Below are 14,283 nucleotides of genomic sequence, written 5' to 3'. Positions count from 1 at the left end.
ATCATATTTACATGTATTTAGACCCTTTACACAGTACTTTGTTGAAGCACCTTTGGCTGCGATTAGAGCCTCGAGTCTTCTTGGGTATGACGCTAGAAGCTCGGCACACCTGTATTTGGGGAGTTTCTCCCATTCTTCTCTTCAGATCCTCTCAAGCTCTCAGGTTCGATCGTGACTGTCGCTGAACAGCTATTTTCAGGTCTCTCCAGAGATGTTCGATTGGGTTCAAGTCCGGGCTCTGGCTGGGCCATTCAAGGACATTCAAGACTTGTCCCGAAGCCACTCCTGTGTTGTCTTTACATTGTGCTTATGTAACAGTATAGCTTCCGTCCCTCTCCTTGCCCCTACCTGGGCTCGAACCAGGAACACATCGACAACAGCCACCCTCGAAGCATCATTACCCATCGCTCCACAAAAGCCGTGATCCTTGCAGAGCAAGGGGAACAACTACTCAAGGTCTCAGAGCAAGTGACATCACCGATTGAAACGCTATTAGTGCACACCTCGCTAACTAGGTAGCCATTTCACATCGGTTACACTTAGGGTCGTTGTCCTGTAAGAAAGGTGAACCTTCGCCCAAGTCAGAGGTCCTGAGCGCTCTGGAGCAGGTTTTTAATCAAGGATCTCTGTACTTTGCTTCGTTCATCTTTCCCTCGATCCTGACTAGTCTCCCAGTCCCTGCCTCTGAAAAACATCCCCACAGCATGATGCCACTACCACCATGCTTCACCATAGGGATGGTGCCAAGTTTCCTCCAGACGTGACGTTTGGCATTCAGCCCAGAGAGTTCAATCTTGGTTTCATCAGACCAGATAATTTTGTTTCTCATGGTCTGAGTCTTTAGGTGCCTTTTGGCAAACTCCAAGTGGGCAGTCATGTGCCTTTTACTGAGGAGTGACTTCCGTCTGGCCACTCTACCATAAAGGCCCGATTTGTGGAGTGCTGCAGAGATGGTTGTCCTTCTGGAAGTTTTTCCCATCTTCACAGAGGAACTCTGTCAGAGTGACCCTCGGGTTCTTGGTCACCTTCCTGACCAACGCCTTTCTCCCCAAATTGCTGTTTGGTTGGGCAGCCAGCCCTAGGAAGAGTCTTGGTGGTTCCAAACTTCTTCCATTTAAGAATGATGGAGACCACTGTGTTCTTGGGGACCTTCAATGCTGCAGACAGTTTTTGGTACACTTCCCCAGATCTGTGCCTCGACACAATCCTGTCCCAGAGCTCTACGGACATTTCCTTCAATCTCGTGGCTTGGTTTTTGCTCTGACACACTGTCACCTATGGGACCTTATATGGACAGGTGTATGCCTTTCCAACTCATGTCCAATCAATTGAATTTACCCCAGGTAGAAACATCAAGGATGATCAATGGAAACAGGATGCACCTCAGCTCAATATCGAGTCTCATAGCAAAGGGTCTGAATACATAGGGTATTTTATTTTTTATAATTTTGTGAACATTTCAAACAACCTTTTTTCCGCTTTGTCATTATGGTGTTTTGTGCATAGATTGTTGAGGTAAAAAATACATGTAATCCATTTTAGAATAAGGCTGTAACGTAACAAAATGTGGAAAAAGTAAATGTCTGAATACTTTCCGAATGCACAAGTTATTGATAGGAAACCTACAGTAGTATATGATTGCAGTCCTCTCACATCTGAACTGTGCAAAGTCTAGATGATCAATGTAATTTAACTACGTAATGCTGGTTAGTTTAATCAGTTTGGAAAATGAGTAATACAGAGTAGTAGATGAAAACAACGAAAAGACAGGGTGCAAAAATATTTATTGCTAATAAACCTGTTGTCAGTTGGTGTACATTGGCTGTATATTTACAATAGTAGAGTACAGAGGGAATGCCATGTGAGACAATAATCCAAAAACATTTAAATAAATACAAAGAGATTGCCACTGAACAAGACTACATACAAACCAAATCCTCCCATACAGCTGGACCAATAAGATTACAGAGAAGGAAAACAATTATATAAATGTATATATTTATAGTATAATCAGCAAATCCCATCCATAATGTATTTATTCAGCAGTCACCTTCCAGGGGTAATTTAAAAATGGTCCTATGTTTCAGAAAACATATTCTATGATGTTAATATTAATCATATACAAGCCAACAACTCAGACAATGGAGGAGCAACATCCAACGTAGCAGATAGTTTACTTGTACAATGATGCAGGCAAACATGTTCTTTCCATAGCTTGTTTACTGAGCCAGACATTAATCTGTGCTGAAATGATAAGGGGGTGGAAAGAAGAATTAACATGACCTCACCTAGCATAATACGCAGGCCTGAAGGCAGGATTGTTCCTACGGTTTGCTTACGCAAGTAATTATTCCATCAATATGCAAGTAATTATTCCGTCATTATGTAGTTGTGTTTAGCCATTACAACATTACACTTATTCCTTCGGCTATTCACACAGACTAAGGAGTTAAAACAGTAGCTTACACAGCCATCTTTTTTTAGTGTCTGCATGATAGATGCTTCATTAAAAACAGTACAGACTATTTACAGTAAGACATGGCGCTGGAAACAAAAAACAAACAAAATGTCACAGTAACTGAAGTGCATGGAATGTTGAGCCGAGACATAAAATTCAATCTTCATACCATGTTTTTTTGAATATACGATGTGTGTGGTGACCAGTGTGTTTCTAAATAAGTCATTCCCTAGCTAAAATATAGTGGGCTTTCTAAACATGCAGCAGGGTGGTTGGAGCGGTTCAACGCAGGCGACGCTGTCAGAACTCCTTTGTGTCTTTGTCAAACAGATGGAGTCGCTGCTCGGCCGTCAGACCTTCCTTAAGACTCTGGAGACAGAGAGAGAAACAGAGACACACAAAAAAAAAAATGTTCATGACCATGGTCAGGTTTGATTGTGACTTTAAAGTGGACAGGACTGAATCATTGAGGAAGCAGATTGATGCAAACAGAGAGGAGTATCATCAATGATCCACACAGAGACGTGCACTCATTTCTCTCCTTGGTTAAAGTGATATTTCTCTGTAAGGTCCCAATGGCAGCAAATAAAAAATAAAAAAGGTGATCCCATTCAAACCCACTAACGATGTGTGATTTTGGCATCCTGTTCGTTATAGTCTGGTTGGGTAAATTACCTAAAGGAGAAGGGTAGGCCTATAGGTCCTCAGGCAGCCCTAGCTGTCCCAGGGCATGTCACGAGCCACAGACTGAGGACAGAAGGGGGAAACACACCGGCATGTGAGAGTAAGAGGTGAAACACACCTCACCACACTTACCAGGTTTCCTGACACGTGTTGGTACACTTTTTTCTACATCTGATAGAACCAGTCTAACCCACACTGAAATGGATGCACAAAGGGATTGTTTCAAGGTTTTAAGAGTAATATAACAAAACTGCTGCATCCTCATAGGCCCAATAACCCACCCAATAAAGTACATTCACATGCTGGGGAAGTAAAAAGTTGCAGTGCATTGCAGTAGTTAACCAGAAGGTGGCAGTGTGTCACAGGTCAATGGCACTTGGCTCCTATTGAACCGTCTCCATACACAACCTTCAGCTGCGGGAAACTTCTCCTCTACTGTGTAAATCAATTTAAGATGTCTTACTCAGGTGTTTAGAAGACGTACCTTTGACCTCATGGTGCGCTCTGAGCGTTTTGCGGCAGCAGCCGCCATCTTGAGAATGTCAGGGTTGCTTTTGGACTTCATGATATCTGATGAGATATCAGACAGCTTCTTTAACGACAAGTCATTTGGAAAAAGGGGCTAGTTGCAGCTTCTGAACTGTATACTATAGACGCTACTGTAATAAATAGACTTCTCTGGCTGCTTGTTGAAAGGGGGTCAGTGTGTTGCCGGGTTGGAGACCGTCTGGACTATATTTGACATTAGATTATTTCTTATGTAAATTCAGAGACCAAATTAAAATTGAGGCATTGTGGCACATTGGTCATGACCGAAACAACCACCAACCAATCAAAAGGTTGAATGCTCAGAGGTGATAGTGCTATGTGTAAGGAGAAAAATGGTCAGTGTTCAGGGCAATGGCATGTGTCCCAAATGGTACCCTATTCCCTATATAGTGCACTACTTTTAACCAGGACCCATAGGGCTCAGGTCAAAAGTAGCACACTATGTAGGGAATATGGTGCCATTTGTGGCACACTATATGTAGGGAATAGGGTGTAATTTGTAGTACACCATGTAGGGAATAGGGTGTCATTTGTAGTACACTATGTAGGGAATATGGTGCCATTTGTAGTACACTATGTAGGGAATAGGGTGTCATTTATAGCAAACATATGGAGTAGAAGGATAGAAAGTTTTCTATATTCCTACCGTATCCTCCTGCCCTCTCCACCTCCTCCAGTGAGGGTTCCCCCAGTGCCTCGTGGGCCAGCTGCAGCTGCTCTCTGAGCCTCCCCAGGTCTCGCTCTGCTTTGGCCTTCACGATGCTCAGCTCTGTGTAGATGTCCTTGTACTTGTCCGTTGCATACTTCTTATCCTGGCGGGACGAAGGATACATAGTTTAGGGAGGTTGGGTGAGGAATACAACCTCAGCATTAAAAAAAATGAGAAAATAGTATAAAATACATTGAAAAACTATAAAAAGCAGTTGTAGATAACTTGGGACTTACTCTTTGGGCGACCTGGAGTTCATCCTTCAGAGAGTTGATCTCCTGTTTCAGATACTGGACCTCCGACTCCTTCACCCTCAACATCACCTGGCAAGGAAGAGGAAAACTAAGATTCAGTGGCAAATTTCAGCTGTGCATAAAGAACTGTACCCTTTTGACAAACAGGAAGAGTCTTGGGTTCACCTCGAGAGGAGCTTACCTCTAACTCGTACAGTTCCTTCCCATGTGTGACGTTGCAGGCGTCTCCACCCCCGTCTTCAGTGGCCATAGAGCGCATTTTAGTGATCTCTGCAGCTAGACGGTTGTTCAGCTCCTACAGACACAAGGCACATTAGGTGTCATGGTAAGTGTGAGGACTATTATCAGGGTGTGTGTGTGCCTGGGTGTGTGTGTGCGTGCACCTGGTTGTGTGCGTTGAGCTCCTGGTTCTCCCTCTGACACTGTCTGAGGGCCTGTCTCTCAGCCTCCAGGGCCTGGGCCAGGTGGGCGTTCTCCAGACACTTCTGAGAGTACTGCTCTGACAGCACCTCGATCTCCCTCTGGAACGAACACAGCTCCTCTCTGCAACACAGAGGGGGAGGGGGGGAGAGAGATAGAGAGTGAACACAGGAAAACACTCGGTAAGTCAGACCATACAAGGCAAAACACTCACCCAATCAATACCATACCTTTATATTTGCAACACTCAGGAAACTCAACCAAAGACCATGCTGAGCTCTCTTTTCCCTCATAATAGCTGACCAAAGGAAATAGTAGCACAGAGCATAGAAAACTCCTTCATTTTGTAGGGTGGGTAGGGAAACGCCTTGTAAGGAGCCAGACTCCGGTTCGGAAGGGGGAAATTACAAAAACTCCTTCCTTCATATTTTAGTTCTGGCCAGACACTGGAGTGGTGCTTCAATGTATCTAGACAGACCGAGCCAGACTGCTCCTAATCAGTTCCTTAATAAACACCAGACAGACTGATGAAACGCCCTTGGCCTGACAGAACTGGAAATGTGTCTGTCTGTAATTCCAGCCTTGGCAAGATCACTAGCCGCCACCACAGTTCCAGGTTGCCCTAGTTACAGCTGGCAAGGCACAGACAGTCACATTCACATACGGGCTTTGCCCAACCCTTCATTCCCATGGCTCTGGGTTGGGTTTGAACTTGAATGAAAAAGACGACATTGCAAAATTCAGTTATTTATCTTGAATATCCCCATTTTGACAGATGGACAACTTTTCCCCCCAACGCTGTTTTGCTGCTCAAACTGATGTTCATAATATGCAATGACAGGACATCTGCAGTTACACCTGTGACTGAGGTGAACTATGTGTCATGTGATATCATGACCTTTGCAGATTGGGCAGGCGAGGCGAAATGCCTTCACACGTCATCACAACTAATTATCAGCCCAACACGTATAAACTCAGAGACCTCTTCATAATGAACAGAGCCATTGACGAAAATAGGAGATTGTCGAAAGGTATCAAAATAAATCCAAAGAATATATCTATTACTGTAATGTAAAGCTGGCAATTTCTCATGTCTCGACCGCTACGTCTGGAAGTAGTGCACGACACTCGCCCGACAGTTTCCCTCCCCTCCAAGCAGGGCAGGACAAACAAAATTGTCTTGTGGAGCCCAACACTCCGACAGTAAAAATCATAACAGATCAACGTTTTTGAAACAGCTGAAATGTATAGACTGTTTCCTTATATTTGAGACATGTTTTGTTGAGTTTTTATCAGAAATTGCAGTAGCAAAAAACAAAATGGTCAATGGTGCTTGGCTGGCTGCACTGAGCCATGTATAACAGCTGATCTCAACTCCTCAGTGAATTACCCACGTTTTCAGTCAGAATTTGCTTTTACCACACGTAAGGACTTGCATGATATTAATAAAAATGAAGCCTGGTTTGTTCTAATGGGTGTAAGGTAGGTCTACTTTACTTTTACATCCGTGTTAGAGGGGTAATTACTCATTTTTGATGAAGCAGGTGAAGCACTTGATGAAGCAGGTTGTTAGCTTTACCTAGCTAGCAGTAACTGTGCTTTTGCCTTGAAACTAAAATGTTATGAGTGTATGGACGAGAAAATAAACCCTTTAATTGTCTGCACATGCTTGTGAATTGTTGCAGTATTCAAGAGCATAATGTGGTGTGATTGCATTATTCAAGAGCATAATGTGGTGTGATTGCATTATTCAAGGGCATAATGTGGTGTGATTGCATTATTCAAGAGCATAATGTGGTGTGATTGCATTATTCAAGAGCATAATGTGGTGTGATTGCATTATTCAAGGGCATAATGTGGTGTGATTGCAGTATTCAAGGGCATAATGTGGTGTGATTGCATTATTCAAGAGCATAATGTGGTGTGATTGCATTATTCAAGGGCATAATGTGGTGTGATTGCATTATTCAAGAGCATAATGTGGTGTGATTGCATTATTCAAGAGCATAATGTGGTGTGATTGCATTATTCAAGAGCATAATGTGGTGTGATTGCATTATTCAAGGGTGTAATATGATTAAGATGGAAACTTGCTTGTATAGTTGAATAGTTTGTTAAAAGCATGTGTACTGGCTAGAGGCTATAGTGGGATATTTACAGTAAATTTTAACTGCAGGCCCCGAACCCTCTCTCGGCACATGACATTCCTTTGCTAATGTAAATTGAAAGTTTATGTAAATTGTAATCTTGTTGCGCTGCCTATGCTACAACTCTCGTCAATCTGTATAGGCTCAGAGACTCAGGCCAATTGAAATGATTGATCAGCTGACTTAATTTTTGAGGAGATCAGCAGTAATTTTTGCAGTCCCATTTATACCACTTTCTTGCCATATAAAAAATATAATATATATATATATACACACACACACACTGAACAAAAATATAAATGCTTCATGCAACAATTTCAAAGATTTTCCTGAGTTACAGTTCATATAGGTAAATCAGCCAACATAAATCAATTCATTAGGCCCTAATCTATGGATTTCACATGGCTGGGAATAAAGATATACATCTGTTGGTCACAGATACCTTAAAAAAGGTAGGGGCATGGATCAGAAAACCAGTCAGTATCTGGTGTGACCACCATTTGCCTTATGCAGCCCGACATCTCTGTCGCATAGAGTTGCCATCGATAAAATGCAATTGTCCGTAGCTTATGCCTTCCCATACCATAACCCCACCACCATGGGGCACTCGGTTCACAATATTGACACCAGCAAACCGCTCGACCCCACACTACGCCATACACATGGTCTGCGGTAGTGAGGCCGGTTGGACGTATTGCCAAATTATCTAAAACGACGTTGGAGGTGGCTTATGGTAGAGAAATTAACATTGAATTATCTGGCAACAGCTCTGGTGTACATTCCTAGTCAGCATGCTAATTGCACACTCCTTCAAAAGACATCTGTTGCATTCTGTTATGTGACAAAACTGCACATTTTAGAGTGGCCTTTTATTGTCCCCAGCACAAAGTGCACCTGTGTAATGATCATGCTGTTTAATCAGCTTCTCGATATGCCACACCTGTCAGGTGGATGGATCATCTTGGCAAAGGAGAAATGCTCACCAACAGGGATGTAAATACATTTGTGCACAATATTTGAGAGAAATAGGATTTTTGTGTGTATGGAAATTTATGGGATCTTTAATTTCAGCTCATGAAACATGGGACCAACACTTAACATGTTGTGTATATTTTTGTTCAGTCTACATCTCTTGCGTAGCCGGCACTGGGAAGGGGTCGGAACAAGAGACATAAAAAGAAAATGATACTTTGACCCGGTCCTTGTCATGGTAACCTGACAGTGATGTCATTGATCAAAGTTCTAATTCCTCTGACAGAATGCACCCATTTTTATTTCTTCACATCAACAACCGTATGTTAACTATTTTTAGCGCTATGGTGCCTTTGGTGCTATGGTCAAATGACATGAAAATAGACCTCTTTGGTCATGCACACCAGTGGTGGGTTTGATGCCGAAATAAGGATGCATAAGCAGAAAAGAACCCCATACCTACTGCAAAATATGGTGGTGGATATTTGATGGAATACATTTTTTAAAACAAATTTTCGTGATATCCAAATTGGTAGTTACAGTCTTGTCCCGTCGCTGTAACTCCACTATGGACTCGGGAGAGGCAAACGTTGAGAGCCATGCATCCTTCGAAACACGACCCTGCCAAGCCGCACTGCTTCTTGACACAATGCTGCTCCCTCAACCCGGAAGCAAACCGCACCAATGTGTCAGAGGAAACACCGTCCAGCTGGCGACCGAAGTCAGCTTGCAGGCGCAGGGCCCGCCGCAAAGAATCACTAAAGCGCGATGGGACAAGGAAATCCCAGCCAGCCAAACCCTCCCCTAACCTGGATGACGCTGGGCCAATGGTTCTCCCGGTCACGGCTGGCTTTGACACCGCCTGGGATCGAACCCGGGTCTGTAGTGCCTTAGACCGCTGCGCCACTTGGGAGGCCGATCTTTGACATTGTTGGGCCAGGGCTCCCGAGTGGTGTAGCGGTCTAAGGCACTGCATCTCGGTGTAAGAGGCGTCGCTACAGTCCCTGGTTCGAATCCAGGCTGCATCACATCCGGCCACATGGATTGAATTGAAAAGGGCAATCCATAAGTGCAGAGGAAGGATATGGTCTAAAATGGTCTAAAAGTAACTTACTCACAAAGAGAGGTATTGAAAACAGATGCCAATAACTTTGACCCATATCTTTTTGAAAAAATAAATGATTACTGGTTAATTTTTTTAAAATTCTGAGGAATTCTATTAGTTTCAAATAATATAATTGGCCAATTTTTTTGTTGTTGCATACAATAATAGCTCAGTACTTGTATTATATATTTTATACAGTCCTTTTTTTAACCAAGGGTGGCAATCATTTTGGACCTGGCTGTATGCTAAAGGGTAAGGCAGTTAATCGGGAGCGATGGGGACTTGAGACAGTAGTTTTGACTGAAGAAAAACAGTAAACATTGTAAACATTGACTCAAGTCTTGACTGAAAATTTGAGTCTTGACTCTAAATGAAGACTTGAGACTTGATCTGCTTATTGCGAGTTCAAGATTGTATGATCTTGGAGAGTGTCTTTGCATCGTGTACTGTATATAATATGCTTATGGTACTTAAGGGATATGATAACTTGAAGATAATATGGTCTTGGCGATGTTAATGTGCTTGTGGTACTGAGGGGAAATGATAGTACCGATGAGAAAAAAATATAAAAAAATTGACAGTTACTTTGACAATATTGCAATATTATTTTAGCGCTAGTTGGCTGTACCTGCACCAAAACTCCAGTATTTTTTCTTCATAGCTTGTTCTCCATCTTCTTTTAAAATAGGGCGAAAAATAAGTTTTCTGCACATTTACATCAAATCGCAATAAAATCACATAATCGAATCACAATACAAAGAATTGTGAGAATCACAATACATATCGTATCGGAACCAAAGTATTGTGATAACATAGTATTGTGAGGCCCCAGTCAATTTCCAGCCCTACATGACATGATATCTTAACTTACTCGTGCTGCCTGCATATCTCCTCTATGTCTGCGTTCTCTGTGTTGCTGTTGGACTTGCGGGCCTTGTCCAGCTCCTTCTCCAGCTCCGACCGGTGTGCGTTCTTCATCGCCTCGATCGCTGGGTCAACCAAAACAAAGAACGTTGTTATTGGGGGAGAGCTCTGGCATAGCTGGACCATCTGCTAACTAAAAAAACTAAATCAAATCCAATCGTATTTGTCACATGCGCCCAACACAACAGGTGTAGACATTACAGTGAAATGCTTACTTACAAGCCCTTAATCAACAATGCATTTCAAGAAATAGAGTTAAGAAAATATTTACTAAATAAACAAAAGTAAAGAATGTAATGAAAAGTAACAATAAATAACAATAACAAGGCTACAGTGCCTTGCAAAAGTATTCATCCCCCTTGGCATTTTTCCTATTTCGTTGCATTACAACCTGTAATTTAAATGGATAATTATTTGGATTTCATGTAATGGACATACACAAGAGTCCAAATTGGCGAAGAGAATTTAAAAAACCTTTAAAAAATAATTTTAAAAAAATAAAATTGAAAAGTGGTACGTACATATGTGCAACCAATTATCTTCAGAAGTCACATAATTAGTTAAATAAAGTCCACCTGTGTGCAGTCTAAATGTCACATGATCTGTCACATGATCTCAGTATATATACACCTGTTCTGAAAGGCCCCAGAGTCTGCAATACCACTAAGTAAGGGGCACCACCAAGCAAGCAGCACCATGAAGACCATAGAGCTCTCCAAACAGGTCAGGGACAAAGTTGTGGAAAAGTACAGATCAGGGTTGGGTTATAAAATAATATAAGAAACTTTGAACATCCCACGGAGCACCATTAATTAAATCTATTATTAAAAAATTGAAAGAATATGGCACCACAACAAACCTGCCAAGAGAGGGCCGCCCACCAAAACTCACGGACCAGGCAAGGAGGGCATTAATCAGAGATGCAACAAAGAGACCAAAGATAACCCTGAAGGAGCTGCAAAGCTCCACAGTGGAGATTGGAGTATCTGTCCATAGAACCACTTTAAGCCGTACACTCCACGGAGCTGGGCTTTACAGAAGAGTAGCCAGAAAAAAGCCATTGCTTAAAGAAAAAAAATCAGAAAACACATTTGGTGTTTGCCAAAAGGCATGTGGGAGACTCCCCAAACATTTGGAAGTAGGTACTCTGGTCAGATGAGACTAAAATTGATCTTTTTGGCCATCAAGGAAAACACTATGTCTGGCGCAAACCCAACAGCTCTCATCACCCCCAGAACACCATCCTCACAGTTAAGCATGGTGGTGGCAGCATCATACTGTGGGGATGTTTTTCCATCGGCAGGGACTGGGAAACCGGTCAGAATTGAAGGAATGATGGATGGTGCTAAATACAGAGAAATTCTTGAGGGAAACATGTTTCAGTCTTCCAGATATTTGAGACTGGAACGGAGGTTCACCTTCCAGCAGGACACCTCAATCCAACTGAGAATCTGTGGTATGGCCTAAAGATTGCAGTACACCAGCGGAACCCATCCAACTTGAAGGAGCTGGAGAAGTTTTGCCTTGAAGAATGGGCAAAAATCCCAGTGGCTAGATGTGCCAAGCTTATAGAGCCATACCCCAAGAGACTTGCAGCTGTAATTGCTGCATTAGGTGGCTCTACAAAGTATGGACTTTGGGGAGGTGAATAGTTACGCACGCTCAAGTTCTGTTTCTTTGTCTTTGTTATTGGTTTCAAAATAAAACATATTTTGCATCTTCAAAGTGGTAGGCATGTTGTGTAAATCAAATGATCCAAACGTTCCCCCCCAAAAATCAATTTTAATTCCAGGTTGTAAGGCAATAAAATAGGAAAAATGCCAAGGGGGGTGAATACTTTCGCAAACCATTGTATATACAGGGAGTACCGGTACCGAGTCAATGTGCAGGGGTACAGGTTAGTCGAGCTAATTTGTACGTAGGGGTAAAGTGACTATGCATAGATAATAAACAGCGAGTAGCAATAGTGTAAAAACAAAGGGGGGTCAATGTAAATAGTCCGGGTGGCCAGCTGGAGCCTTTTGGACCTTGACTTGGCGCTCCGGTACTGCTTGCCGTGCGGTAACAGAGAGAACAGTCTATGCCCCAAAAAAAGTGGTAACTGTGTTTGAAAGAAAAATCCACTGTTTTAAAGCAGAGCCCAAAGACCATGTTAACTCACAATTATGGGTTTGCAAACACAAGTGAACAAAATACTTAATGTTAGCCTGATGCTACTGCTAGCAATATGATTACTAAGGTGCTAATGCTGATAGCTATCGTAATTACTACTGACCTGCTATGGTAGCGGCAGTCTCCTCGGCTAGCAGCCTCTCCTTTTCCTCGTGTAGGTTTTCCAGCTCTCTCTGGTGTTTCCTCTGCAGCTCGTCGATCACCTTCTGGTGGGAATCCTCCATGGCAGTAAAGCCCCTCTCACAGGTGGCCTATTAATGGAGGGTAATGTGGGAAAAGTGAGTCCACATGCAACCATAAGCTAGGGCCAAGAGTTTTTCCTGTCAGACCATGTGCCATGACTATGAAAAACTCTTGACCCTAGTTATACTGTATAGAGGGCCATAAAATGTTTTCCTGGACAACTCAAACTCTGGATCTAGTTAAAGCCAATCAACTCTGATCCAGATCTTGTCCAGTTCAGGAAAATCTCCTGGCCCTAGCATCAACCATTGCTGACCATCCAGTCATTGACACTGATCACTGATGACAAACACCGAGCAAGCTACTGCACATTTAGCCATGAGCAACATAAGCATATGGTACAAAGTGTTAAGAAAATCACAGAATACACAATATGTTAAAGGAATGCTTAGGCAGCGAGAACATCATGTGATTGAGAAGGCTGTGTTCTGTAGCCTAATTATCCCTGCAACAGTAAAGGTATTCAACCACTTGCCAGGTTTTTAGCTAAGTAAACTCTGGGCCACTTGCAAATAAAACACCTATTACAAATGTAGTTCATGTCTAGTGTGATATTGTTTGTGGTCTGGGGCGGCGGGTAACCTTGCGGTGAAGACCGTTGGGCCAGTAACCGAAAGGTTGCTGTTTTGAAACCCCGAGCTGACAAAGTGAAAAATCTGCTTCTGTGCCCTTGAGCAAGGCACTTAACCCTAATTGCTCCTGTAAGTCACTAAATGACTAAAATGTAAAGGTCTATCATTTGAAAAACCTATAATCTGTTACCACTGAACAAAATTGTTACCATTGAACAAAATAGAATGTAGGAGGTTAAGATGAGACCAAAGAAAACAATGGATAATAGGCTGATTCTGTGGGGACAGACAGTAGAATCTGATGTGTCGTCATCGTGATGTGGCAGGGCCAGCCTGTCTGTGGATTGCCTTTCAGTAGTATAGACCAGAGTTAACCCCAAACTTGGTCCCGGGGCCCCACCGGGTGTAGGGCTGGACAATATATCGAAGTAATTTGATTAATTCTAATGTATGCTTTTGCTCGATATTCCAAATGCCTGTATCGCAGAATCAAGTTTTATTGTATTTCTCGCTTTTTTTTTTGCGTTTATGTCCGCGTGTTCTCATGTTGGCGTTTTGGTCTCGTTCGCTCCTTCTGTGCACCTTCCCATGATCTGCATATACTATAAAATCCACCCCAAACAATGGGAGTCGTTGGCCCAAAGGCGGGAAGGCAGGCGACAAGCTAAGGATCAAAATAAGCGCATAGGGCTTATTTTGGACAGATTTTGTCGAGAGTGAAACCTCCAGGTTTGCTTCTTTGTCCCTAGCCCCTCCCCTCCCACTCACAACAACAAAGATGAGAGATCACTTCTTCCTCTCTGACAAATGGTTTCAACTCGTTACACGGAGACATTATTTTACTGTAATAGAGAAGATAAACTTTCGAACCATACCTTGTTTGTTTCAACTCCTCAAATGTCGAGAAGAACAGATACTACTAAAACGTATGTACCAATGAACATTCATTCTGGAAATGTAATGCTCAGTACCACATATCGCTAGCAGCCTTGAAATCAAATAAAGATGGTTATACTAGCTGTTTAGTCTGTGTTTTATAAATGTGCAATAAGTATAAAACAAATATATAAGGAA

The 14,283-nt window shown here is 42.5% G+C and overlaps 1 protein-coding gene across 4 annotated transcripts in view; it reads right to left on the bottom strand.

Annotated features, from left to right (window-relative positions):
* Positions 1-1,767: 1,767 nt before the first annotated feature.
* LOC112224374 (myosin phosphatase Rho interacting protein) overlaps positions 1,768-14,283 on the bottom strand; it is a 71,379-nt gene continuing 58,863 nt past the window's right edge. For 2 of the 4 annotated variants that reach the window (XM_024387887.2, XM_024387891.2), the window contains 8 exons: positions 12,498-12,645; positions 10,170-10,287; positions 5,038-5,197; positions 4,836-4,949; positions 4,637-4,723; positions 4,338-4,503; positions 3,627-3,712; positions 1,768-2,827 (listed from right to left, as the gene is read on the bottom strand). In XM_024387887.2, coding sequence (XP_024243655.1) covers positions 2,759-2,827; positions 3,627-3,712; positions 4,338-4,503; positions 4,637-4,723; positions 4,836-4,949; positions 5,038-5,197; positions 10,170-10,287; positions 12,498-12,645 — 948 coding nt within the window. In that variant the 3' untranslated portion in view covers positions 1,768-2,758. Of the gene's footprint in view, positions 2,828-3,133; positions 3,206-3,626; positions 3,713-4,337; positions 4,504-4,636; positions 4,724-4,835; positions 4,950-5,037; positions 5,198-10,169; positions 10,288-12,497; positions 12,646-14,283 lie in introns of all 4 variants that reach the window. The other 2 variants (XM_024387889.2, XM_024387890.2) reach the window with 2 other exon arrangements.

The sequence above is a fragment of the Oncorhynchus tshawytscha genome, linkage group LG25, assembly GCF_018296145.1.
Source record: "Oncorhynchus tshawytscha isolate Ot180627B linkage group LG25, Otsh_v2.0, whole genome shotgun sequence".
In the NCBI taxonomy this organism is placed as follows: Eukaryota; Metazoa; Chordata; class Actinopteri; order Salmoniformes; family Salmonidae; genus Oncorhynchus; species Oncorhynchus tshawytscha.
Note: the sequence above shows the minus strand (reverse complement) of the source record. Positions and strands in the feature narration are given on the sequence as shown.